Raw genomic sequence first — 26,377 nt, 5'->3', positions numbered from 1 at the left:
TATACTCAGACCCTAGGACACCACCTCATACTCTGTATTCTAGTATACTCAGACCCTAGGACACCACCTCATACTCTGTATTCTAGTATACTCAGACCCTAGGACACCACTTCATACTCTGCATTCTAGTATACTCAGACCCTAGGACACCAACTCATACTCTGTGTTCTAGTATACTCAGACCCTAGGACACCACTTCAGAATATTTCATCTCCTGTTAGTCATTTTCATTTGAAGCTGTGGTTGGGGCAGGCTTGGGGTGGCCCCAAGGGGGCAGCGAACGTTCTTTTACTGTCTATGGGTGGCCCGGGTACACTTTTCAATGTCCTGTCCTTGTGCTCCATGGTTGGCACAGAGAGCATTGTGGGAAATACAAGCCTGACGCACTGCAGAGGCGCCAACATAATAACAAAGCGCCCTGCAGCTCTGGGCTCAACGTCTGCACACCAGCCTGCTATGGCTAGCTGAGCCAATGCTATAGTGTGTGTGTGTGTGTGTGTGTGTGTGTGTGTGTGTGTATGTGTGTGACCAGCTGAGCCAATGCTATAGTGTGTCTGTGTGTATGTGCGTGTGTGCGTGCGTGCGTGCGTGCGTGCGTGCGTGCGTGCGTGCGTGTGTTCTAGTCTTGGCCTCCTACACAGGAAGATTCAGCATTTCCATGATTCATTGGCCATGTTTCCTATAAGACATGGACAGCCGAGCAAGCATGTTTTCTGGCACGCATTAGTGTGTGTGTGTGTGTGTGTGTGTGTGTGGAAAGAGACACACATGGAAGGACTGACTAAAAAAGAAAGGGGAATGTAGGAGAGTCGAGAAAGCAAGTAGGAGAGAAAAGAAAGAGTAAAGGAGAGAGAGGGAGGAGGAGAGAGAACAGGAGAGAGTGAGAGAGGAAGAGCGAGAACAGGAGAGAGAGGGAGAAGGAGAGAGAGAAAGAGACAGAGAAAAGGAGAGGGAGGGGAAAAGAGACAGTGAGAGAGAAAGGAAGAGAGAGACAGAGTGAGAGAAAGAAAGAGAGAGGGCGAAAGGGAAGAGTGAGGCTTACCCGTAGAGAGAGAGGGCGAAAGACAAGAGTAAGGCTTACCCGTAGAGAGAGAGGGAGAAAGGCAAGAGTGAGGCTTACCTGTAAAGAGAGAGGGCGAAAGACAAGAGTAAGGCTTACCCGTAGAGAGAGAGGGAGAAAGGCAAGAGTGAGGCTTACCCGTAGAGAGAGAGGGAGAAAGGCAAGAGCGAGGCTTACCCGTAGAGACTGGGTTGTTGGACCCATCCTTTGGCGTCTGCATGGCAGACAGCCTGTGCTCTGAGGTCAGGTTGGTCAAGCTTGTGCTGACCAGAGATGGACCCACTCGAGGTTTCCTCTAGAGAACCAAAACAAAGAGAAGTCTTCACATGTGTGCTGTTGTACGCTCATCTCCACTCTGTGCAGGCCCCCTAGTGGTTTGGCTCTCAGGTTCACTTGAGGAGGTCTGTCTAAGCAGCGGTGAAGGGAAGGGGGAGCAGTTGGTCTGTCTAAGCCATAGACTGTATATATAGTCTATGGTCTAAGCAGTGGTGAGGGGAAGCATGCTTAGCCAAGTGCAATCAGAAACTGATTATTCAGTGTGTTGACTTTGGATTCAGTAATCATTGGCAAAATCATGGCAAACAAAGACATGACATGTTTGACACTCCATCACAAAGGATCCGATTAACCACATATGCACACACCTCTTTCACCATGTCATATCAATGTCATTTCATCATGTCATAGCAATGCCATTTCATAGGGTGCTTGGTTACCTCTTCTTATGGGGCCTGGGCATGAGCTGGGTTAGGGTGTAGGAGCGTCAAGGATTAGGGTGTAGGGGCATTGGGGTGTAGGAGTGTTAAGGGTTAGGGTATAGGGGCATTGGGGTGTAGGAGTGTTAAGGGTTAGGGTGTAGAGTGGTTAGGGTGTAGGAGCGTTAAGGGTTAGGGTGTAGAGTGGTTAGGGTGTAGGAGCATTAACTCATTGGCTGCCAGCGATTTTCAGTGCAGAGCGCTCCATACTGCCAGACGTTTTACAGCATTTTGACTGTTTTTCCAAGATCCACCGAACAGTGAGCTTTATGACTATGTAAACACCGAAGGTACCAAATGAAAGAGTAGACTCTCTTCTTTCACCAGGAAAAAACGGCTTGTTTCTATCGTTTTCCGTTCTTTAGTAATCGTCAGTAGAACATGGGTTAGTTTTGCTAAAAACACCTGTTTTTGACCAAAACATGGAGAAAACGATCTTTTTGTGAAAATCAACTTTTTAACGTTAGCGTTTCAGTAGTATGTCAACCACGATTGCACTGTTATCTCGTCAGTCTCGTCAAGGTTGCTAGGGACTCTGATGGTCGCTAAAGACTCTGAACAGGATGTTAGACTTAGCAAGCTAGCACTAGCAAGGTTGTTGTTAGTCTATATCGCAATATCCAATGTAAATGGATCATACCGTTCACGTGTTTTCCATTCTTGATGTAAGAAGTAAGCATATTTATTCCCTGCATCACGTGCAAATAGACGTCAATGGCAGTCAACATATGTGTCTAAATTGACGTTTAAAGACGTCAAAGGCAGTGAATGAGTTAAGGATTAGGGTGTAGAGTGGTTAGGGTGTAGGAGCGTTAAGGATTAGGGTGTAGGGTGTAACCCTAAGGTGTAGGGAGGTTAGGTTGTAGGGTGGTTAGAGTGTAGGGTGGTTAGGGTGTATGGTGGTTAGGGTGTAGGGAGGTTAGGTTGTAGGGTTGTTAGGGTGTAGGTGGTTAGAGTGTAGTTAGGGTGTAGGGTGGTTAGGGTGTAGTTAGGGTGTAGGGTTGTTAGGGTGTAGGGTGGTTAGGGTGTAAGGGGGTTAGGGTGTAGGGGGGGTAAGGGTGGTTAGGTTGTAGGGTGGTTAGGGTGTAGGAGCATTAGGGTGTAGGGTGTAGGTGCGTTGTAGGGTGGTTAGGATGTAGGGTGTAGGGGAGTTGTAGGGGGTGTAAGGGTGGTTAGGGTGTAGGATGGTTAGGGTGTAGGGTTGTTAGGGTGTAGGGTGGTTAGGGTGTAGGGTGGTTAGGGTGTAGGGAGGTTAGGTTGTAGGGTTGTTAGGGTGTAGGTGGTTAGGGTGTAGTTAGGGTGTAGGGTGGTTAGGGTGTAGTTAGGGTGTAGGGTTGTTAGGGTGTAGGGTGGTTAGGGTGTAAGGGGGTTAGGGTGTAGGGGGGGTAAGGGTGGTTAGGCTGTAGGGTGGTTAGGGTGTAGGAGCATTAGGGTGTAGGGTGTAGGTGCGTTGTAGGGTGGTTAGGATGTAGGGTGTAGGGTGTAGGGGAGTTGTAGGGGGGGTAAGGGTGGTTAGGGTGTAGGATGGTTAGGGTGTAGTTAGGGTGTAGGGTTGTTAGGGTGTAGGGTGGTTAGGGTGTAAGGGCATTAGGGTGTAGGTGCATTGTAGGGTGGTTAGGATGTAGGGTGGTTAGGATGTAGGGTGTAGGGTGTAGGGGAGTTGTAGGGGGGGTAAGGGTGGTTAGGGTGTAGGTGGTTACCTTGCTGCCTGGTTTGGGCCCTCTCTTCTTGTGGGGTCTGGGCGTGAGCTGGGGTGCGGGGTTCATGATGTCGGCGGCGTTGCCCCCGGTGACCGCGGGTCCGTTGTGGGCGGCGGCCTCTGCTGCCTCGGCGGCGGCCTTCAGCATGGCGATGGTCTGGCTCTTGGGCCGGCGGCCGCGCACGCCCTTCCTGACGGGCAGAGGGGGCAGCGGGTGCGGCAGGCGGTACGGCGACTGCATGCTGGACGACCGCCGCGGCGCCAACGACGGGAGCAGGGCAGGGGGCGGAGCCTTGGTGACTGCAGCACACGGGAGAGAGGCGGACACTTGAAAACACACACACACACACACACACTACACACACTCACACACACATCAGACACTACTGCACTTTAAAACACACATCAGACACTACTGCACTTGAAAACACACACACACACACACACTACACACACACACACATCAGACACTACTGCACTTTAAAACACACACATTAAAACACATCAAACCTCCACTGCACTTTAAAACACACATCTGACAGGCTTCTACTTCAACTTAAACGTACACACATGGAGAGGGAGATCCAAGTGGAGATATCACTTGCTATCAGAATCAGTTCCAATCAGAATGTAAAACGTGCTGTTAATTATCAATGTGCTGGACTGTAGCATCATGCGAGTCCATCTCATTGCTCACACACAACAATGTACCATTTCTGAAGTCCACTCCTCAGTTGTGTTTGTATCGATATGCTTACGGATTGATAGAAAACCTGGCCATGCCACTTTATGGTGACTTGCTGACCAATTAAACGATTCCATGAGATAACGTTCCACTCTGTGATATATTAAACTCACTTTCACCACGGCCTTGACATGCCTTGTGTTAGCACTCACTTTTAGCATATCATGTGATCACAGGCCAGGCCATTATGTTATGTGAAAACTGTTTTTCAGCAGTGTTGAGCACATTTCTTTAAAACAAGTCATTGGTTATAGTTACTAGTTACTTCTCCCTAAAAAGTAACTGAGTTAGCAACTTACAGCATTATAAAAGTAACTAGGAAAGTAACCATGTTGAGTTATATTTGTAAACTGAGCAGTCACGTTAGACCAGGCTTCACTCCTCGTTAAGACCGGGCTTCACATCTCGTTTAGTTAGTGCAGCAGTTTTGTGGTCTGAATTACTGCTGTTCGCAAAGCGATCAACAGAAAGACAAAATGTTGAAATTTCCCCAAGATCGTCTCTTGGTCATGTGTGTGTGCGACTGTGAGTGTGTTTGTGTGTGAACACCCGCCCAACTTGCCATGACATGACATGACCTCTACTTCAACCAATCATCATCAGTTATGCGGTGGTCCTGCCCCCTCTCCTACTCACAGGTAACTGTGGCTCAGAGAGCTTGGTTGGGTGAGAACAGCTTCAACGAGTATAGTATACTAGTAATGCGGTGCTTTTTCATGGCGAGAACAGCTTCAATGAGTATAGTATACTAGTAATGCGGTGCTTTTTCATGGCGAGAACAGCTTCAATGAGCTCATTAGGCTGTGAGTGTAGTATACCATAGTAACATAGTGCTCTCTATTGTCATTAATGGTAGCTGTGTTATAACGACGGAAACAGTCATCCATAACTTGTAAAGAAAAGAAAGGCTGTTTATTTTGAATACCGTTATTCCCATCTGTGTTTTTCAGGCGCATTCAGTTACAGCCATGGTGAAGGTCATTCAGTTACAGCCATGGTGAAGGTCATTCAGAGCAGACCGGACCACTGATAGTAGGGTGTTGTTTTTACTCTGAAGCTTTTAGGATTATCCTTATTGATTTCTTTAGAGCAAAAGCTTGATTCAAACAGCAAACTGGAAAGGGATTTGGAGATGTGGAGGGCTAGTCTGGGTAGCCTCTCTCCTGAGCCATGCTTTAGCCTGGGGAATATTCCATCCACCTCACTACAGGCTGGTTTTAGCTGGTTTTCTCAGTAGCGACTCGCTACGTCTACACTGTATAGCTATGCCAGGTGAGTGATTCTATTATAAGTTTGTTTACCATCAAATTGGGTTCGTAAAGGTGAAACATTTGCATAGTGCATCTTTAAATATTAAATGACAAATTGAAGCCATTGCATTTCAGACAATTATATTTCACCAAAACTTTGGCAGAACTATAAGACCTATGGGTGACAATAGCCAGATGACGACCTACACCTAGACAACAATTGATCCCTTTAAACCTAAGAGCATAGGCTATAGTCTATCATTTTGAATAGCCCATGCTAAAGGTGTTTTGAGGTTATGCTGTTCATTCATTCACTCATTTTGTTCAAGAGTGAAGACAAACAAACGTACACATAATTTCAAAACATGATCATTGTTCTTTAAATGCTTTTATTGTTCTCTTTATGCAGGCAACCATCTCATTTATTTCTCTCTATGTTCAATTTCAGTTAGTAATTTTTTACTTTCAAACATGAAAATTCTGTAGAGGTGAGAGGTAGAGGTGCTTGTGAATCAACCAGAACATATGGCTCTGGAACTAGCCGGGCTATCACCAGACTGAACTCAATCTTTTAAGACGAACATGAGTCTGGGGAGTTTGCGCTGTATTTCCACTGCACAAGAGGCGTGATCAATGGGCATAGTTCAAATCACTGTGTACGCATTTGGATAGTCCCTCAATCAGACCAACAATCCAGCTGCGCCTGCCGTCTGGTGGATAAGCTGGTTTGTGATTGGTTCCAGGAAGCAGGAGAGATAAATGTGCAGGTTCCCAGCCTGAGCTGCAGGGCAAAATCCAATCGGTTTACCTGGTCTAGAAATCCTCTAGTGTTGCCTTAATTGTATGACATAGATCCTCTTTCCGTCAATCTACTGTTTTGGTCTGCTTTTCTATCTCCTGCACGAGCAGACATGAAGCTGACCTAAGCCTCGCTTGAGTAATCACGAGCAGACATGAAGCTGACCTGAGCCTCGCTTGGATAATCACGAGCAGACATGAAGCTGACCTAAGCCTCGCTTGAATAATCAAAGGCAAGTCTTGAGTTAATGGAATGGCTTCAGCCTCAAGTGAAAGTCTACGCTACTTCAAGCCAGGCTATTTCTGTCCAGCACCACCTTCATCGGCGAGCTTGATGGAACATCCCTCTGGTTTCCAGCAGCACTCTGGCAGTCAGACTTGGGACAGAATATCCAAGAGAGCAAATCACAGCAGAATCTCAATCAGTCAGCGGAAGAGTCAACAGGAAGTGACGAAGGAGGTTACGGACGGCAGCTCATGCAACGCCAGACACGCTTGCACACGCTCCAATCAATCGCTGCTCTAGCAAGAGGGATTCTGCGCAGACACACTTGCACACGCTCCAATCAACCGCTGCTCTAGCAAGAAGGATTCTGCGCAGGTGAAGCTGTTGACATATTCTGGAGACGAGGAGATCAAAAAGCAAAACCCGCCGAAAAAAAAAACAACTTTGATGTAACCGCCTTACCCATCCCCCCGCCCTACACACACACACACACAAACACACACACTACTTTAAATCACAATGCTCAAAGACCTCTGGCCTTGCTTTTCAGATCACTCACTCGCAACACACACACATACACAAACACACACACACACTTTGCATAGAAGGAGTGTCCTGTTTCACCTCCACGCGTCCGCTCTCTTCCTCAAGGCTTCACAGTGTTCCTGTTTCTTTAAACTCAGAAAAAGAACGTTGGGCTCAAAACAGCTAAAGTTGAGGTGATGCCTTGATAATAAAAAATGGTGAAATCAAGAAAACAGTAGTTCAGCAACTACTGCAAAATAATCTCCCGCTAGGCAACTACTGCAAAATAATCGGACAATTCGTTAAATTCAAGTGATTTTGAAGACCATCAGACGAAGTAAGAAAAAGGATTTAAAGAGATCAAGGTGACGTAGGTGAGTCAGCCAGCTGGAGTGGCAGATCACAGAGCAGATCAGCAGCACATTATTTATGTCACAAAACCTGTTCTGTGGCCACTTTCGCTTTCTAGTCTGAAGAAGAGCCGTGCGGCTCCAAACGTAACTTGTCTTGAATATAGTAAACTAAGTGAGAGCAAGTGTGCGGACCTTTTACTCTTTTAGGCACTTTCGCTTTCCCCATCCCTCACAAGCCTACAGGTAATCCTAGCTAGCTCCATGCCTCACCTGCACAGGTCCCAGGTCAGGCCTCATAAGCCTACAGGTAATCCTAGCTAGCTCCATGCCTCACCTGCACAGGTCAGCCCTCACAAGCCTACAGGTAATCCTAGCTAGCTCCATGCCTCACCTGCACAGGTCCCAGGTCAGCCCTCACAAGCCTACAGGTAATCCTAGCTAGCGCCATGCCTCACCTGCACAGGTCATCCCTCACAAGCCTACAGGTAATCCTAGCTAGCGCCATGCCTCACCTTCACAGGTCAGCCCTCACAAGCCTACAGGTAATCCTAGCTAGTGCCATGCCTCACCTGCACAGGTCCCAGGTCAGGCCTCACAAGCCTACAGGTAATCCTAGCTAGCTCCATGCCTCACCTGCACAGGTCTCAGGTCAGGCCTCACAAGCCTACAGGTAATCCTAGCTAGCGCCATGCCTCACCTGCACAGGTCCCAGGTCAGGCCTCACAAGCCTACAGGTAATCCTAGCTAGCTCCATGCCTCACCTGCACAGGTCAGCCCTCACAAGCCTACAGGTAATCCTAGCTAGCGCCATGCCTCACCTGCACAGGTCAGGCCTCACAAGCCTACAGGTAATCCTAGCTAGCGCCATGCCTCACCTGTACAGGTCCCAGGTCAGCCCTCACAAGCCTACAGGTAATCCTAGCTAGCGCCATGCCTCACCTGCACAGGTCCCAGGTCAGCCCTCACAAGCCTACAGGTAATCCTAGCTAGCGCCATGCCTCACCTGCACTGCCACACCTCCCCGTCTCTCTCTCTCTGTCCCTCTCTCTCTAAGTCTCTCTCTCTCTAGGTCTCTTTCCCACACACAAACTCAAACACACACAATTTTCTCTTGCTTACACCTCTTCTGTTCTTGACAGTGCTCTGATATGTTTCATTTCCATGTGCCATTTCAGAGACTAGTTAGAACCATTTAGAACACGTATCGGGTACTTTAGAGGAAGTCATCGATGCCGCTGCTCCCACTCTGGCACAGCACTCTGGACCTGTAGGAGTTCATCTGGCGTCTTATGTTCACACCCCCCTCCTCTCATTGGTCTTATGTTCACATCCCCTCCTCTCATTGGTCTTATGTTCAAATCCCCCTCCTCTCATTGGTCTTATGTTCACACCCCCCTCCTCTCATTGGTCTGGGCCAGACTGTCTTATGTTCACATCCCCCTCCTCTCATTGGTCTTATGTTCACATCCCCCTCCTCTCATTGGTCTTATGTTCAAATCCCCCTCCTCTCATTGGTCTTATGTTCACACCCCCCTCCTCTCATTGGTCTTATGTTCACATCCCCCTCCTCTCATTGGTCTGGGCCAGACTGTCTTATGTTCACATCCCCCTCCTCTCATTGGTCTTATGTTCACATCCCCCTCCTCTCATTGGTCTGGGCCAGACTCTGGGGGAAACGCAACACAGCTGTGCTGCCGACTGATTAGGAAAGCTGTTTGTTTTGCCGCTTCTTTAAAATGCCGAACCTCTGCTACCAGCAGCAGCACCAGCATCACGACCAACAACAACAACAACAACAACAACAACAACAACAGCAAAACCACCAGCGGTAAAACCAGCACCAGCACCAGCAGCACCAGCACCACCAACAACAACAACAACAACAATAACAACAACACCCACACCAGCACCAGCAGCAGCACCAGCAGCAGCACCCTATGAAATGCTGGGCTTGAGGATGCTAATGCTGTGGTGGCAGAGAGGAATGGCATGATTGTAATAAAGGTTTTCAGGAGGAAGAGAAAAAAACACTGTGGGCTCTCAGCACAAAACCAGCGTGTTTTATTTTTTATTTTTCAAACTAGCCTACATGAATATTGCACTGAATTATTCCCTCATTATGAATTCATCAAAATTCAGCTGAGGCGTTGAGGCTATGCTAATAAAATATTTATCTGCATTTGCAGGCCTGCCTGAGACACAATTGCTAAATCTTGTAGGAGAGTGCGACTGCATGTGTGTGTGTGTGTGTCGGAGTGGGATTGCGACTACTCCTACTGCTCCTTGTGTTCTCCGACTCAGCTGCGTTCACAATGGGCTGCAACAGGGTATCAGATATCTGCAATTCCAAAGTGCCGACCCCATCCGTCAGTGCAAGTGGAACATAGAAGCACATAGAGCTGCTTTGTGCGCATCACACAAAAAGAGGCCCTACTGCTCCCTCTACTCCACCTCCTCCTTCCTCTACTCCTCCTGCTCCCTCTACTCCTCCTCCTCCCGCTCCTCCTGCTGCTCCCTCTACTCCTCCTGCTCCTCCTGCTGCTCCCTCTACTCCTCCTCCTCCCTCTACTCCTCCTCCTCCCGCTACTCCTCCTGCTCCCTCTACTGCTCCTGCTCCTCCTCCTGCTCCCTCTGCTCCTCCTGCTCCCTCTACTCCTCCCGCTCCTCTCTCTGCTCCTCCTCCCTCTGCGCCCTCTACTCCTCCTCCTCCCTCTACTCCTCCTGCTCCTCCTCTCTCTGCTCCCTCTACTCCTCCTCCTCCTCTGCTCCCTGGTGGCCCGGCGGAGGCCTTTATTAGCTCTCGCTGGCGTCTCAGCCAGCAGCAGATAAACTTCTCGCGTTTCAGTGCAGCCAGAGCGGCCCAAGCCAGCGCTCTCACTAAGTGCATCTGGGGGCCTGAGAATGGACACAGCTGCCTCAGCACTGTTCCCCATGGGGGGGGGGGGGGTAGAGGCCAGGGCTGGACAAGCATTACTCCTACATGTGCTTAATTAGAAACAAGGAGAGAGAGAGGGGGAGAGAGAGAGAAAGAGCATTGTGTTTTGTCACTAAAGAGGAAGGCTCATTTGATACACATGCAGCCACTTAAAGTCTCTCTCTCTTTCTTTCCCTCTCCCACTCTCTCTTCTCTCTCTCTTCTAACTCTCTATTCTCTCCCTCTCTTTCTCTTCTCTTCCTCTCTCTCTCTTCTCTTCTCTCTCTCTCTTCTCTCTCTTTCTCTTCTCTCTCTTTCTCTTCTCTTCCTCTCTCTCTATTCTCTCCCTCTCTTTCTCTTCTCTCTCTCTTTCTCTTCTCTCTCTCTCTCTTCTCTCTCTCTTCTCTCTCTCTCTCCCTCTCATTCCCATAACACACGCCTCTATACGGAACACACAGCGCGGGTAAAGAGGGCAAAGCGCCTGTCCATCACATCACGTTTCCCGTCCGCTATTCCGCTCGTGCATATGGAGCCGGTCGCCAGTACGTCATTTTCAGCCTGACCCAGTGACCTGTGGGTTGGGGGGGTGGGGGGGGGGGTCTGGGGGAGGGCAGTAGAGGCACCAAGGTAGCCACACTGCTAATTGCCCCTTTCTACATATTTGCATTTGCCTCTGGAGCTGCACTATCCTGACTGGGGACCTGGGTCTGGTGCTGAACACGAAGCTCGGTGGCCAGAAATCAGAACCACATGTGGGTGGACCAGAGGACCAGAGGACCGGTGGATCGGACCCGCATGCACAGAGGCAGTTAGGGTTGGGGGGGGGGGGGGGGGGTCGGGGGGGTAGGGTGCCTACTGCCCAAGGCAGTTTAATTAAACAATACAATCTGTTGGAGTATCTGATGTCAAACAAGCGTTGTAGTCTATTGTAGAAAAATCCTTTGGCTCGGGTCCTGCTGATACCATCTCAGACAGAAATCCTTCTCCAATAATTAGATTCCAGCCGTTTAATCTCATTTGAGCTGGATTGAGTTTGGGAGGCTGCATCTCTCCAGCTCCACATCTACATATGCTATGGCAAATAATAAACATTAAAGTAACGCTCATCTACATATGCTATGGCAAATAATAAACATTAAAGTAACGCTCATATAAACATGCTATGGGCAAACAATACACATTAAAGTAATACACATCTAAATATGTTATGGGCAAACAATACACATTAAAGGAACACTCATCTAAAGGCACTACAGAAAACACAGCGTTTGGTTTTGATGTGTATGTGTATGCCTATCAAATCTAGTCTAAAAGAATCCATCTGAAAGCATTTCAAGGCTTTTCACAGAACATCCTCCTTTTCAAATGTAATTAAGTTCAACAATAACACAACCAACAAGGTTAATTTTTAAACAGTACAGGTAATTCAAAATTAAATTACACCTATCACTGATAAAACATAAATGAAAACAATGAGCATTTCTGTTGTTAAACCCCTCTAAATCTTTCCACAAATCACATGGACCTCAGAAGCTCTGCCATTGTGTCAGGCACTATGTTCCCTCCTTTTTGGACACTGTCACCGTTTACACATCCAGTGCTCAAACCACACACACACACGCACACACACACACACACACACACACACACACACAAACACACACACACACACACACGAGAGGCACCAACACCGAAGCCCCAACAGGAGTCAGAAACGGCCCAAACAAAAGGCCGGTAGTGGACACCCCAACTCAGAGGAGCTAGAGAGAGCAGCGCAGACACTCACCTCGATGGGACCGGGCGGCCGGCAACTCAAGAGTCCGGGAGGAACACAGAGCACAGAGCTTTAACTTTCAGCACACCAACCAGACGCCGATACTCTCCACCAGCGCTGCGCTGTAGTCCTGCAGATCAGCTTCCTCTCGTGCGCACGGAGCTCCTGAGTTCCCCTCAGAGTGGAGCTGGAGTGAGCGTCGGCGTAGCGACCAGCAGCCCATAACATAACAAAGCCTCCACGCTGATGGTGCTTGCTGGCGTAGCAGCAGCAATGAGGAAGCGCTGATTAGCATGCGGGAGCAGGGGGGAGGGGACGCTACACAGGGAGGGGAGGAGGAGAGGAGAGAGGGAGGAGGGAGGAGGAGAGGGAGGAGGGAGTGGCTCTGTGCTGCTGAAGGGGGTTGGATGCCGTCAGCACACACTATTGGCAAGCAACGCTCCTCAGTCACATGGTGCAGGCTGGCCCCTCCCACCCACTCTGGGTGCATGAGGCCTGGGGGGAGTTCAGATGGATCAGAGGAGGGGGGGTGGAGGGGGGGGGCAGGGTGGAGGGGTTGCTCCTGTTGGCTGCATTAGTGGGTTCAGACACCCCGTGAGGTAGGGGGGTGGGGGGGGGGGGGGGTTCTCTCCGTAACTCAAACTCATTCTGCCCTCCCCAGAGAGCCAGCTCTCAAGAACCAGGAAATGGTGACACCACGCAACGGCACTGCCCCTCACAGCTCTCTCTCTCTCTCTCTCTCTGTCTCTCTCTCTCTCTCGCTCTCTCTCGCTCTCTCTCGCTCTCTCTCGCTCTCTCCCTCCCTTGGTCTCTAACCCCCTTCCTCACCAAGCCCCTTCCCTTTTTTAGCACGAGAGGAAGGGGCCAGCCAGGCAAGATTTGACACACTGCACACACACAACCTATAGACCAATTATGCCATTTTTAACACGCCACCACTTCCTGTTTTGTGAAAGAAAAAAAAAACGAGGCAACAAACTGGTTTGACTTCCCACATGCAAAAATGTTGCCATGCCCTAAAAGGAAAAATTGAAAATACAAGAGAAAGACAGCGAGAGAAAGCAAGAAAGAGGAAGACAGCGAGAGAGAGCAAGACAGAAAGAGGGAGAAGAAAAGGTGCTTTAAAGCAACTGTGTGCACCTACAGGTGTGATCTCCCCAGGAGAGGACTGCATATCTAATGCAAATACAGTTAACTGCTCACAACACAAAGGCAGGGGGACAAGAACAGCAGGCTCAGAACAAAGAGCTTTTACTCTCTTCTGCTTCACGTTGGCACGGAGACAGCACATGCCATAGTTTTACACCCAAGACTGTTGAAAAGGCTGAGCCTTGACATACCAATTAAATCATTTTAAATCATTTTAAATCATTCTAAATTGACATTCCTTTTAACAGAATTCACATTGCATTTCACAAAAAATAGCATTGCTTCAATCACGTAGTTTATTTGATTTATTTTATTAGTTTATTTATTTTTCTTTTTATCTTTATTATTTTTTTGTATTTATCAATGAGATGCACTGATGCACTTTATATGTCTGCTTCCAATTGGCTACCATCAGTCCTGTCTGTGGTGTCATAATGTCTGTGTTCCTAATTGCCTGTCCTGTTGTGAGTTGTGGTCTGATGTGTTTTAATGTCCATTATGTTGTATGTTATATGTTAATGAAGTGCCAACTCACTTGTCTGCACACCAAATCTACCTCCGGGTATAAATAAAGTTATCAAATCAAAATCAAATTAAAAGTAGTAAATATTTTTTTTGCAAGTAAAAAACACATCAAGGCTCTGTGCACGACTGCTGTAATTTCAATACAGTAAAAGGAAAATTATTAATTTAACTATCAATAAGTTGGAGGATTTAAAAAAAATTACTTCATATTTTTTTACTGAAAGACAACTAAAATGTGTTGAATCTGAAAAAATTAAATGACTCAAATTAAAGGCCTTGAAAACTGCAAACCAATCAATGAGTCCAATAATCCATAACTGACTAATCCAACTGACCAAATAGTTGGATAAAATAATCTAACCACAACACATATACAAGTGGATGCAACAGGTCGTTTTGTTTTATGTCACGCATCATAACCTACGATAAACAAAAACTACGGAAGAGAACCCTTTAGTATGTATGTGACCAACGCATGCTTCTTTTGTCTAGAATGTTCCGCAGTGAGATGTTCCTCCTCTCTACTCTCTCTACTTGAGTTCCTCCTCAGTCTTTATCTCCCATCTTTGCTAGTTTATTTAATCACACACACACACACACACACACTCTGCCCCCCCTCCTCCACAAGAACACACACACACACACACACACACACACACACACACACACACACACACACACACACACACACACACACACACACACACACACACACACACACACACACACACACACACACACACAACAGTCAGGAGAGAGGTAAACAATGGAGTGTGAAAGAGAGGGGAAAATGCCACCCCACACACACACTGCTCCTGATGCGTGGCTACGGAGGCGATAGCTGCTAATTATCTGCTTAGGAGCTTTTGTCATGAGAAAGAGGAGCAGAATAGTCCCAACACCCGGGAGACCAATTTATACACCTTAGAGAAAAAATAGCCTCTTTCACAGGTGATGTCAACACCTACCACACAAACAACACAACAATAGCAAATGCTAAAATGATGTATTCATCGAAGAAAAGCTTACATTATGCATGGCTGGAATTATGAATGTCCACTGAAAAGGAGGAAATAGTGGGGTTAGAAAATCTGAGGAGGCAGTTAAAAAATAATCAGACACCATTCATGCTCAGCAACGTGATGTCAGCCATCTAAACAGTTTTGGCGAGAGTAGCTGATTAAAGGTGAATTTCATGTCACATCACAAAAGGAGTCATTTGAGTAGTTGGCACCAAGATAATAGGCTTAGCCATCTTTTGTCTGATTACGCACAAGGAATTGAAGAGATGAACTCCTTTTCCACTGGGAGTCTAAAAAGAGGGCCAATGGGCCAGCTCAGGAGAACTCCAAGATGGAGCAGAAATGCTGGAAAGTGGCAATCGGTTAGATTTCTTGCTCATTTAAAATAAGACAACTGATACCAGAAGAAGAGGATTTTTAAAATTAGCACAACCTCTGCACATTTCCTCACATTATTTTTTTCTGCGCAGCAACTGAATAAAAACATCACCAAGCACTAATGATATCTCCCACATAAATTATTCTTTTTCTTTTTCCCCTTGGACATGTCTGTGTGGCTTTAATACAAATTGAAAATGCCCTACATGTGCAGTTGAAAATAATTATTCCTCAAAAAGGCAGAGACCCTAAAGCTCAAAATAACGCTGCTTTTCCTGTTTTAATGTTTTCCATTCTTTCCAATGAGCCAAAAAAATGTATCCAGCTCAAGGCAAGAAAACAACAGAGGATTTTGTTGGAAAATGCCTCCAACACCTCCACCTGCAGAAACAAGAGAACAGCAGTGTTTGATGCGGAGCGACTTTAAAACAAGAGAACAGCAGTGTTTGATGCGGAGCGGTTCTAAAACAAGAGAACAGCAGTGTTTGATGCGGAGCGGTTCTAAAACAAGAGAACAGCAGTGTTTGATGCGGAGCGGTTCTAAAACAAGAGAACAGCAGTGTTTGATGCGGAGCGGTTTTAAAACAAGAGAACAACAGTGTTAACAACCTGCAGGCAGCAAGCTCAAGGAAATGTCCATTTCCTGCAGCAGTTAACGCTGGGGCCGGCAGAGGAGAAGATGGATCCCAGTGTCAACCTATATCCTCTGGACAGCCCTGTTCTGGCCGACAAATACGGAAGATGGCTGTAGATCCCTATATCCTCTGGACAGCCCTGTTCTGGCCTACAAATACGGAAGATGGCTGTAGATCCCTATATCCTCTGGACAGCCCTGTTCTGGCCGATAAATACGGAAGATGGCTGTAGATCCCTATATCCTCTGGACAGCCCTGTTCTGGCCTACAAATACGGAAGATGGCTGTAGATCCCTATATCCTCTGGACAGCCCTGTCCTGGCCGATAAATACGGAAGATGGCTGTAGATCCCTATATCCTCTGGACAGCCCTGTTCTGGCCTACAAATACGGAAGATGGCTGTAGATCCCTATATCCTCTGGACAGCCCTGTCCTGGCCGATAAATACGGAAGATGGCTGTAGATCCCTATATCCTCTGGACAGCCCTGTCCTGGCCGATAAATACGGAAGATGGCTGTAGATCCCTATATCCTCTGGACAGCCCTGTCCTGGCCGATAAATACGGAAGATGGCTGTAAACACACGGAGCGGAGGGCTGGACCTGATGGGCAGGCGGCTGCTGTGCTGAAGGTCACAGAACTGCCCTCATCCATCAGGTGAGCAGCTCAGACCCGCGCAGACCCACTCCTCCCACACTACAGACCCTCCTCCCCCCACACCACCACCCTGGACCCACTCCCCCCACACTACAGACCCACTCCTCCCACACTACAGACCCACTCCTCCCACACCACCACCCGCGCAGACCCACTCCTCCTCCCACACCACCACCCTGGACCCACTCCTCCCACACCACCACCCTGGACCCACTCCTCCCACACTACAGACCCACTCCTCCCACACCACCACCCTGGACCCACTCCTCCCACACTACAGACCCACTCCTCCCACACCACCACCCTGGACCCACTCCTCCCACACTACAGACCCACTCCTCCCACACCACCACCCTGGACCCACTCCTCCCACACTACAGACCCACTCCTCCCACACCACCACCCTGGACCCACTCCCCCCACACCACCACCCTGGACCCACTCCTCCCACACCACCACCCTGGACCCACTCCCCCCACACCACCACCCTGGACCCACTCCCCCCACACTACAGACCCACTCCTCCCACACCACCACCCTGGACCCACTCCTCCCACACCACCACCCTGGACCCACTCCCCCCACACCACCACCCTGGACCCACTCCTCCCACACTACAGACCCACTCCTCCCACACCACCACCCTGGACCCACTCCCCCCACACCACCACCCTGGACCCACTCCTCCCACACTACAGACCCACTCCTCCCACACCACCACCCTGGACCCACTCCTCCCACACTACAGACCCACTCCCCCCACACCACCACCCTGGACCCACTCCCCCCACACCACCACCCTGGACCCACTCCTCCCACACCACCACCCTGGAGCTGCTCAATAACGGGCCTGCCGTTTGCACTCTCCATAACCAGGCCTGCTGTTTGCACTCACCATAACCAGGCCTGCTGTTTGCACTCACCATAACCAGGCCTGCTGTTTGCACTCACCATAACCAGGCCTGCCGTTTTTTACTCCCAATGAACAGAAATAAATACTCTGACTTGGCTACTGCGAGAACAACATACACAGAGCGAGAGTTGACTGCAGGTCAAGGAAACGATCTGCAGTTGTAAAAAAACATAAACGCTGTGTTATGTTCATGATAAATAAAGAACAACTTCAAAACATTCAGGTAACTCTCGGAAAGGCTGTCTGTATAAACTTAAACGTTCAGGCAACTCTAGGAAAGGCCGTCTGTATCAACTTAAATATTCAGGCAACACTCAGAAAGGTTGTCAATTTAATTTAATTTCACTTATAGAGCGCCAAAACATTACACATGTCTCATGTCTGTATCAACGTTGAGGGCAAAGCCTCATAGCAGCTCCTGTATAGCTGAACATTGAACACTGAACATCGGTTGAACATGTAAACAGCCTTGGTGAGTGAACAACAGAGAAAGCCATTCTAAAACAATTAACCCTCACACACTATTTCCCGTGAAGAAGCTGCTAGTGTCTGCAGGCATTCACTGGTTTGTACGTCCCTTGCACATTCAAGGTACAATAAGAATCCCTGAACAATACTTTGATCATAAAAAGCTTCATCCCGTAGTACAACAATAAGCGGATTTTTCATTGAATGTACGGAGCACAATAAAGTAATGCTTTAAGATCATTTCTCAGAGGGGCATTTTCACAGCAGCGCACAATAGAAGAGCACAGGCCTGAGAAGCTGTCCACTCTCTCAAAGGGGATGATTGACAGGCTAATCCTTCCTTTTGTCAGGAGGGGTGGGTGGGTGCCTGGCCATGGCATCTTAATCGCCAACATCTCTCCAAAGGATGTGCACCAAATATGAACAGCAGCACAGAAACATACGGCCGTCACCATTTGCATCATGGGGGTTAAAAGGGAAGTCAGAGTGGTGGTGGGGGGAGGGGCCAGACAGGAAGATCCCACACGCTCACAGAAGAGCCCCTTTGTTTGAGCAGCCGCATGGCACGGCTCTGAGGCAACTCTGCCTGCGCTGATAAGGAGGAAGAAAGGGCCCATGGAACATTAAAGAATCATTTCAACACTTTTTAGAAATTAGACTGGCAAGGCTTCTCCTTATTTTGCATTTTCATGCTGGTGAATTATTGACTTTGTTTCTCTGGTCCAGAAACTGCTAAACAAGGAAATCAGGTTTTAATAAATAAATGCAAATAATGTGTATAATATTATGAATTACCTTTAAAGACAACATTTGATATGCAAAGTTATTCAGCTCTTCTTGGTTTACCAGCAGTCTAACTGTTTGGGTATTTTATTTTGGGACACTCCACAGTTGGGAGATAAAGTGGTCAGACGGATGCAAATATGGCCTCCCTGTCTGGGTCCACACTTCTCAATTTGACTGAAACCTTGAAAACAAAACGTGTTTGAGTTACTCTGCCATCCAGGTGCTGTCTACTCAGAGGGCTATTGTATGCTAGGGCCTCGCTCTATTCAACAGCTTGGTCACCACTTAAGTTCGTAATCAGCATCTAAACTTTTTGTTATGCACATTCAAGTTTTTTCTAGATTCTAAAAGGACATTTCCACAACAGTAAGGATTAATTAAACTGAGCACTCTTCCCGTGGAACTATGCTAATAATTACGGACATTTAAATCCACATTTGACTGCAAATGTCAAAAAAATATTTTGTTTCCAGATACTTAAAATAATAAAATTGCCCTCAGTTTGACTAGAATAAGACATCTGATCTAACCTACTGAGCCTTTTCACCATTTCAGATGTCATTAAGTGAGTGGATGGTGCTGCACCTCTCTTCTCCTCAACACAAGGCCGTGTGGATCAATGTTATTGACCCAGGGTGGGGCTTTCACTGGGGCAAATATCCCAGGGTGGGGCTTTCACTGGGGCAAATATCTGAATCCTGGTCAGTGTTGAATAGGTCATGACCCAGGTTGGGTTGAGCAATGAGAAAGATGACTCAGGTTGGGTTAAGCGCCGAGAGAGGAGCTTTGATTCTCTCTTTCAGACTGTTAGCAACCCCCAGGCCAGACACACACACACACACACACACACACAGTCACACACACACACAGAGTGCCTTTGGTGTGCTGAAGTGAATGTAATACTCAGATATAAAGGCACAGTGATCATTTGTCCTTCCATAACAGCACCATTGCTATTTGCTGAGTCCATAAGAGGTGCGAGGAAGATTTTCCATCTGTAATTGGATTTCAGCTAATGTGGACTTCTCCCATCACTGTCACAGAGTATCCCCGAGTGAGAATTATAATTAATAATAAACACTAATTACTTATTAGTGTCACCAGCAAATGTATTAATAGCACCAATTACAGTCCAATTGAGATATAACTAGTCCACTCTTATTACAATTGAACGTACAACCAAAACAGTCATACACCATCATTTAGTGTGCTTTATATAGATATACAGTTAAATATGACAGGAAAATTAATCAATCTATCTATGTGATCTAAAAAATAACATGTACAGACATCTTTTAAACACTTTTTATTTTATTTGACATAATCATAATTCCCTACAGTGCCAGATTTCATGTTGCGTGAAATTAATTGAGTCTAGTTAAGATATCAAGTCTCCTCCCTGACACGGTTACTAACTGAAGAGGTTTTACAAGCCAATAAAGGCACTTCCTCTGAAACGTATGAATTCCGAGCCGCAGCTCCACTGAGAGATGGAGGACACTGGGGATGTGCTGCCCTCTAGTGGAACACAGAGTCACCAACACCTGACTACCCAGCTCATCAGCCCCAACACCTGACTACCCAGCTCATCAGCCCCAACACCTGACTACCCAGCTCATCAGCCCCAACACCTGACTACCCAGCTCATCAGCCCCAACACCTAACTACTAAAGCCTGTTCTGAATGGTTATCTTGAAATAGGATGTTTTTACAGATTTCATAGTTCATTGCGATAAGATCTGCTCAATGTAGTTGATAACATTTGAAATGCTTGCTTCACAAGCTCACCATGCCACAGCCCATACCATGCTGCTGCCTCTAGTATACTGTAGTATCAAGCATGCTCGTACAGTATTATCCATAGTATATTATACATTATAGACATATATATATATATATACATATGTGTGTGTGTGTGTATATAGAGAAATAACGTATTATATTCTGTTTGTAAAAGTGGTAAGGTAGCGTTAGCAGATGGACTTACAGCTGTTGCCGGGCGACTGCAGGCTGTGTTGTGTGAGTGAGCACCAGCCCACAGGGAAGATGTCTCTGGAGTAGAACTTGCACCAGTAGTCGAACGCCCCCCTCCAGCCGTCGAACATGACGAAGATCTCGTCCCCCTTCACCTCCCCGATGGTGGCGGGGCAGATGAGGTACGGGTTCTTCCTGTCCACCGCCTCCAGCTTCATGCCCGCGCTGAAGTGGTTCTGAGACGGCCTCGCAGGCTCCTGCGCAGACACACAAACCCATCAGGCATTTGGACAAAGCCATCCACATCTGAGCTACTGCAACTACAAACCCATCAGGCATTTGGACAAAGCCATCCACATCTGAGCAACTGCAACTACAAACCCATCAGGCATTTGGACAAAGCCATCCACATCTGATCCACATCTGAGCTACTGCAACTACAAACCCATCAGGCATTTGGACAAAGCCATCCACATCTGAGCTACTGCAACTACAAACTGCTCTTTTCTGACTGTTTCATCTTGACTTGTGTGTGTGATTAATGTTAATGTTGTTACTGCTGTCACACGCTGCTGATCCCTTTTGAGATTAAAAAAGTAATTTATCAGTGTATCTCTGTGCGCCTTGTAAAATATTACAGTATCTTAAACATATAATATTAAAGTATCAAATCCTTTGCCGTGTCTTTAATAATTATAAAGCTTATACTACTAACAGAACAAAGCCTCCATGTGACCTTGTAAAGTAGGTCAAAGTCATTAAGTGGGTCCGTATATAATGGGGCGATCAGGGTGGCAGTCACAGCACCAATAATTAATGAGGGCCCTCAAGCATTTCTGTCTAAGTTATCTAAATTTATCTCCGTCATACTCGTGTAAGGCACACCTAGTGTGATTGAGGGCTGGAAACTCTCACGCTATGATCAGGTGATAGCACAGGGCTAAATGCATATCCAAATTAAAGTTCACTTTGTAAATATCTTTAGATTCATGGACTCTTTGAAGCATTAGTCCCTGCTACCAAGCCTGTGCACCAATGCCAATGATACAGCAAACATGGCGTAGCATACATATATTCTTCAAAAAGTGATCCTTAATGGGTTGAGATCTATAGAATTCTGTTTTCAGAATGTGATTTGGGTGATCCAATCAAAAGTAGTCATCTGAGACACATCGGTGTTTACATGTGTATTCAAGGTGTACAGCCAGACACGTTGCTGTTAAGATGAGGCTATTGTCAACGCCACATTCATTACACCTCCCTCTGGCTACATCAGCGTTTACACTAGAAAAGATATGTAGGCCTAGTCAAATGCGTCTCAAAACACATCGGCAGTTGGTTTGAGTGATCGGATTACAATATGTCTCTAAAACAGACCTTCTTAAAGGTGCTAACAGACCTTTTTAAAAGCGCTAGCTGGCACGCATATCTCTAAAACAGACCTTCTTAAAAGCGCTAGCTGGCACGCATATCTCTAAAACAGACCTTCTTAAAAGCGCTAACAGACCTTTTTAAAAGCGCTAGCTGGCACGCATATCTCTAAAACAGACCTTCTTAAAAGCGCTAGCTGGCGCGCATATCTCTAAAACAGACCTTTTTAAAAGCGCTAGCTGGCACGCATATCTCTAAAACAGACCTTCTTAAAAGCGCTAGCTGGCACGCATATCTCTAAAACAGACCTTCTTAAAAGCGCTAGCTGGCACGCATATCTCTAAAACAGACCTTCTTAAAGGCGCTAACAGACCTTCTTAAAAGCGCTAGCTGGCGCCATCTCTGCGCCACTCAAGGTTCTCAGCAGGAACATGGGCCATGAGGAGGCATTCATCCGAAATCCTGTCAACAGCAGTGGAGTAGAGAGAAGGAGAAAGGAGGAGAGGAGGAGAGGAGGAGAAAGCAGTGGAGAAGAGAGGAGGAGAGGAGGAGAAAGCAGTGGAGTAGAGAGGAGGAGAATGGAGGAGAAAGCAGTGGAGTAGAGAGGAGGAGAGGAGTAAAGAGGAGGAGAAAGCAGTAGAGTAGAGAGGAGGAGAAAGGAGGAGAAAGCAGTGGAGGAGAGAGGGGGAGAGGAGGAGAGGAGGAGAGGAGTAAAGAGGAGAAGAAAGCAGTGGAGGAGAGAGGGGGAGAAAGCAGTGGAGTAGAGAGGAGGAGAAAGCAGTAGAGTAGAGAGGAGGAGAAAGGAGGAGAGTAGAGAGGAGGAGAGGAGGAGAGGAGGAGAGAGGAGAGGAGGAGAGAGGAGGAGAAAGCAGCAGAGTAGAGAGGAGGAGAGAGGAGGAGAAAGCAGTGGAGGAGAGAGGGGGAGAGGAGGAGAAAGCAGTGGAGTAGAGAGGAGGAGAGGAGGAGAGGAGGAGAAAGCCAAAGAGAGAAAAACAATTTTAGTCAATTACTGGAAGAACAACAAAAAAACTCAAAAACCTTGTTAGGAAAGAGTTGAATGAAAACTAACAGTATATTACTACATGATGCATGTACTGTAACTTCTAGTGCAACATCTAAGACCATGGCAGAGGTGCCGTTCTTCATGTTATGAGATTCTGTCCCATCAAAATGAGTTTTGAAACGTTAAAAAGACGGTAAAAAAAAATCATAAGTGTTATGAAGGTAAAAAAAAACTCTGAAGGGTGCCTTTACAGAACTAGTCACTAATTTGAAATGTGCTCAACAGAAAATATTCATCTGGACATGCACTCTGTAGCTCAGTGGGCCAGTGAGTGCAGTGGTAAAAGTATGATATTCTCTTGTACAAGCATCAGGAACAGGGCAATTTGGCTAAAAGAAACCCATACATTTCAATAAGCTGAGGTGAAATGGTGATATATATTATGATACAATTTGATCATATTGTATGTATCAAATAATGCATATATAATTATACAAAGTTAACATACAGTGTTCACAGCTCTACAAAAAACAACTGTTTGCATTTATAAGGAAAAACATGCAAAGTGCTCACGTTGCTGTGAAAGAACATCATCATCCAACTGTGTTGCCAAGTTTGTGGGCTGAGAAATTCTTATGCTATAAACTAAAGGAATGATCATACTATTGGATCCTTTTCACAAGGCCTAGTCTAAGGCACACTTACTGTCCCCTGCATCTGTTCAGCGTGAGTTGTGCACATCCTCAGAAATGCCACAAGATGCAATATTCAGGAGAACATCAGGAGCAGTAATGTAGGTGCAGTACGTGAGCATACATGAGCATGCAAGACCTCCAGTAACACACGCAGTGTTCACATAGCAATGATGCTTGTGTACATGAACGCTTGGTCAATAAGCCAGGCTACTCCAGGCCTGATAGACATGTCCCATGATGCACCTGTGCTCACCTAGCGGCGGCTGCAGCATGTCCCCGCTCCTCTCGCACGTGCCGATGGGCAGGATGTCGGACGAGTCCACCAGGCGCCAGAAGTCGTTGGTGTTGTCGCTGCCGTCCAGGCGAAGTCGCAGACGCGTGCCCATCAGCCCCATCACCGTGGCGATGCACACAGAGGTGGAGTTGCGCGGGTCGCGGGCCTCCAGCTTCATGCCCACTTTGAAGTCGTTGCTGGGCGGCACCCTGGACTGGACACGGGAAGGAGAAGGGTGTGGGTCAGAGGGAGAGGCTTTAACATTATTCAACTCAGCAGGTAAACTTGCTTTTTCATTCTATCACCCCTTTAATGTTTGGGTTTTTATGTGTGGATTACCTGAGTTAAAGGTACACTATGCAAGATGTTCGCCGATAACCTTTACGAGAACAATTTGATGGCAAACTAGAAAAGCACTCAGAGAGCGCAGACCTCCGCCTGTATTGTTCTTCCTAGGTTGTCATACATTTGAACTTAAACTATTCAGATTGCCACCACGTGGCCATACCATGCCATTACACCACTAAGTGAAACACATAAACGGCTCCGGAATCCCAATGGAATGACGAATCACTCCCAAAATGTGATCATTTCTTCCTTGGGTCATGCCTGACATTCGCCGAAAATGTCAGCAAAATCCATCCATCACTTTTTGAGTTGTCTTGCTAACAGACAGACAGACAAACAAACGCCGGTCCCCAATGAAAACATAACCTCCTTGGCGGAGGTAACAAACTAGTTTAGAGTCGGCGAATGGTTCACCTGGCATGTGCTATACAGTAATTTCCCGCATATAAGCCGCATTGTGCATAAGCCGCAGGACAGTGTTTTATGCAAGTTTAAAGAAACAAAAACATATTAACACCATATTAACTGCCCCCCTGTATTAACCTCATAGCGGAAGAAATTTCACAAAATCAACGTATAAGCCGCGGCTAATAGTCGGGAAATTACGGTACAGTAGACGCAGTGAGTCGCTGTGGAGAACACAAGCCATGCAGCTTCACCATCGGCAGCCCGACAAATCTCACAAGAATTGTGAAACATGACCTTGTTAGCAGAAACATGACCTTGTTAGCAGAAACATGACCTTGTTAGCAGAAACATGACCTTGTTAGCACAAACAGCTCGTTGGAAATAGCTGTTTCCTGTTGTTAATCCTTCATCTCCACAACAAAAGCATTCTCATTGTGTACAGGGTGGATAAGTCACAAGAAGCTTGCTATTTACATCAGGAGAGTAAAATATAAATATATCGCAAATCTAAAGGGAGCTGAATAGTGTACCTTTAATACTAAGCTCTGGAGAAAATAGCCTCCCTGGAAATATACTTCCTGAAAAAATTTTGATGCATTCAATCATTTCCCTGGAAGCCCCATATTCTGCATCCACTCACATACCTGAAGCATACGCTCACCTCATATCCACTCACACACCTGTCTGAAGCATACGCTCACCTCACATCCACTCACATACCTGTCTGAAGCAGCTTGGAGACGCAGCCACTGATGAGGTCTCCTTGAGGTAAACCTCCCATGTGAACGGCTCTGTGGAGAGAACACCAGTAGAGTACAGAGTAGTGACTGAGGAGAGGAGAGGACAGCAGTAGAGTACAGAGTAGTGACTGAGGAGTACGGGAACATGAGGGTAACATGCTGAAGGGTACAATCATGAGCCATTATTCACATAAACAGGAATGGTAAACATAAACAGGAATGGTAAACATAAACAATATGCACAGATCTGATGACAACTCATCTGGATATCCAATTTGGTTGTTTGTCAAACATTCTACCCATACAGTTATGTATGACAAAAGCAAAGCAAAGCAATCCTCAATCTGCTTGCTAGAAATTAAGTCTAGCTCGCAATATGTCCATTTTAGCAATGTTCCTTTATTGAATCGAATTTAATTGAATTTCTTTCTTCCCTTGTCTACGTAAAATCAATAGAATACTCAAGGTGTCCATAGATGTCACAGTATCATCAAGCATTTTGTTTCCATTTCACACTGTTGATGATGATAAATGTTTTCCATGAACTAAACTGAAGAAAGGAGATAGGAAGTGTTCCAAGCAGATCACAGAATCAGGGCCGTACCATCAGGGTTAGTCTGAGAGGGGTCGTAGGTGATGTCACTCTTACCAGTTCTCTCTTTCTTACTGTCTTTTTGGTCTGCAAAACAAAGCACAAACTAAGCGATCAGCAAGTGTTGTATGGGCTTAAACACCAAACTGAAACACATTAACCTGAATTAGCATTGTTAGCCTGGCTTTGTTTTCATAATATTCATTAAATTATTGCAAAACAAAATTAGATCAGAACCATATGTTGACCCCCATATTTTCATTATTTCCCATTCTATTCTACAGGTTCTGATATAGAGAGTGATGGAGCGGTCACCTCTCTGGGGCGTGCGGCCCATGG

General features: G+C 46.7%; 1 protein-coding gene across 3 annotated transcripts in view; it reads right to left on the bottom strand.

Moving 5' to 3' along the window:
* Window positions 1-25,486, bottom strand: part of scml2 (Scm polycomb group protein like 2) — a 38,556-nt gene extending 13,070 nt beyond the window's left edge. For 2 of the 3 annotated variants that reach the window (XM_062528398.1, XM_062528399.1), the window contains exons 1-3: window positions 12,112-12,324; window positions 3,516-3,814; window positions 1,238-1,355 (exon numbers count right to left, since the gene is read on the bottom strand). In XM_062528398.1, coding sequence (XP_062384382.1) covers window positions 1,238-1,355; window positions 3,516-3,755 — 358 coding nt within the window. In that variant the 5' untranslated portion in view covers window positions 3,756-3,814; window positions 12,112-12,324. Of the gene's footprint in view, window positions 1-1,237; window positions 1,356-3,515; window positions 3,815-12,111; window positions 12,325-20,620; window positions 20,865-22,351; window positions 22,441-23,929; window positions 24,165-25,426 lie in introns of those variants that run through there. The other variant, XM_062528400.1, reaches the window with a different exon arrangement.
* Window positions 25,487-26,377: the final 891 nt, after the last annotated feature.

This window comes from Sardina pilchardus, chromosome 23 (assembly GCF_963854185.1).
Source record: "Sardina pilchardus chromosome 23, fSarPil1.1, whole genome shotgun sequence".
Lineage (NCBI taxonomy): Eukaryota > Metazoa > Chordata > Actinopteri > Clupeiformes > Clupeidae > Sardina > Sardina pilchardus.
The sequence above is the reverse complement of the archived record's forward strand: the minus strand, read 5'-3'. Positions and strand labels throughout refer to the sequence as shown.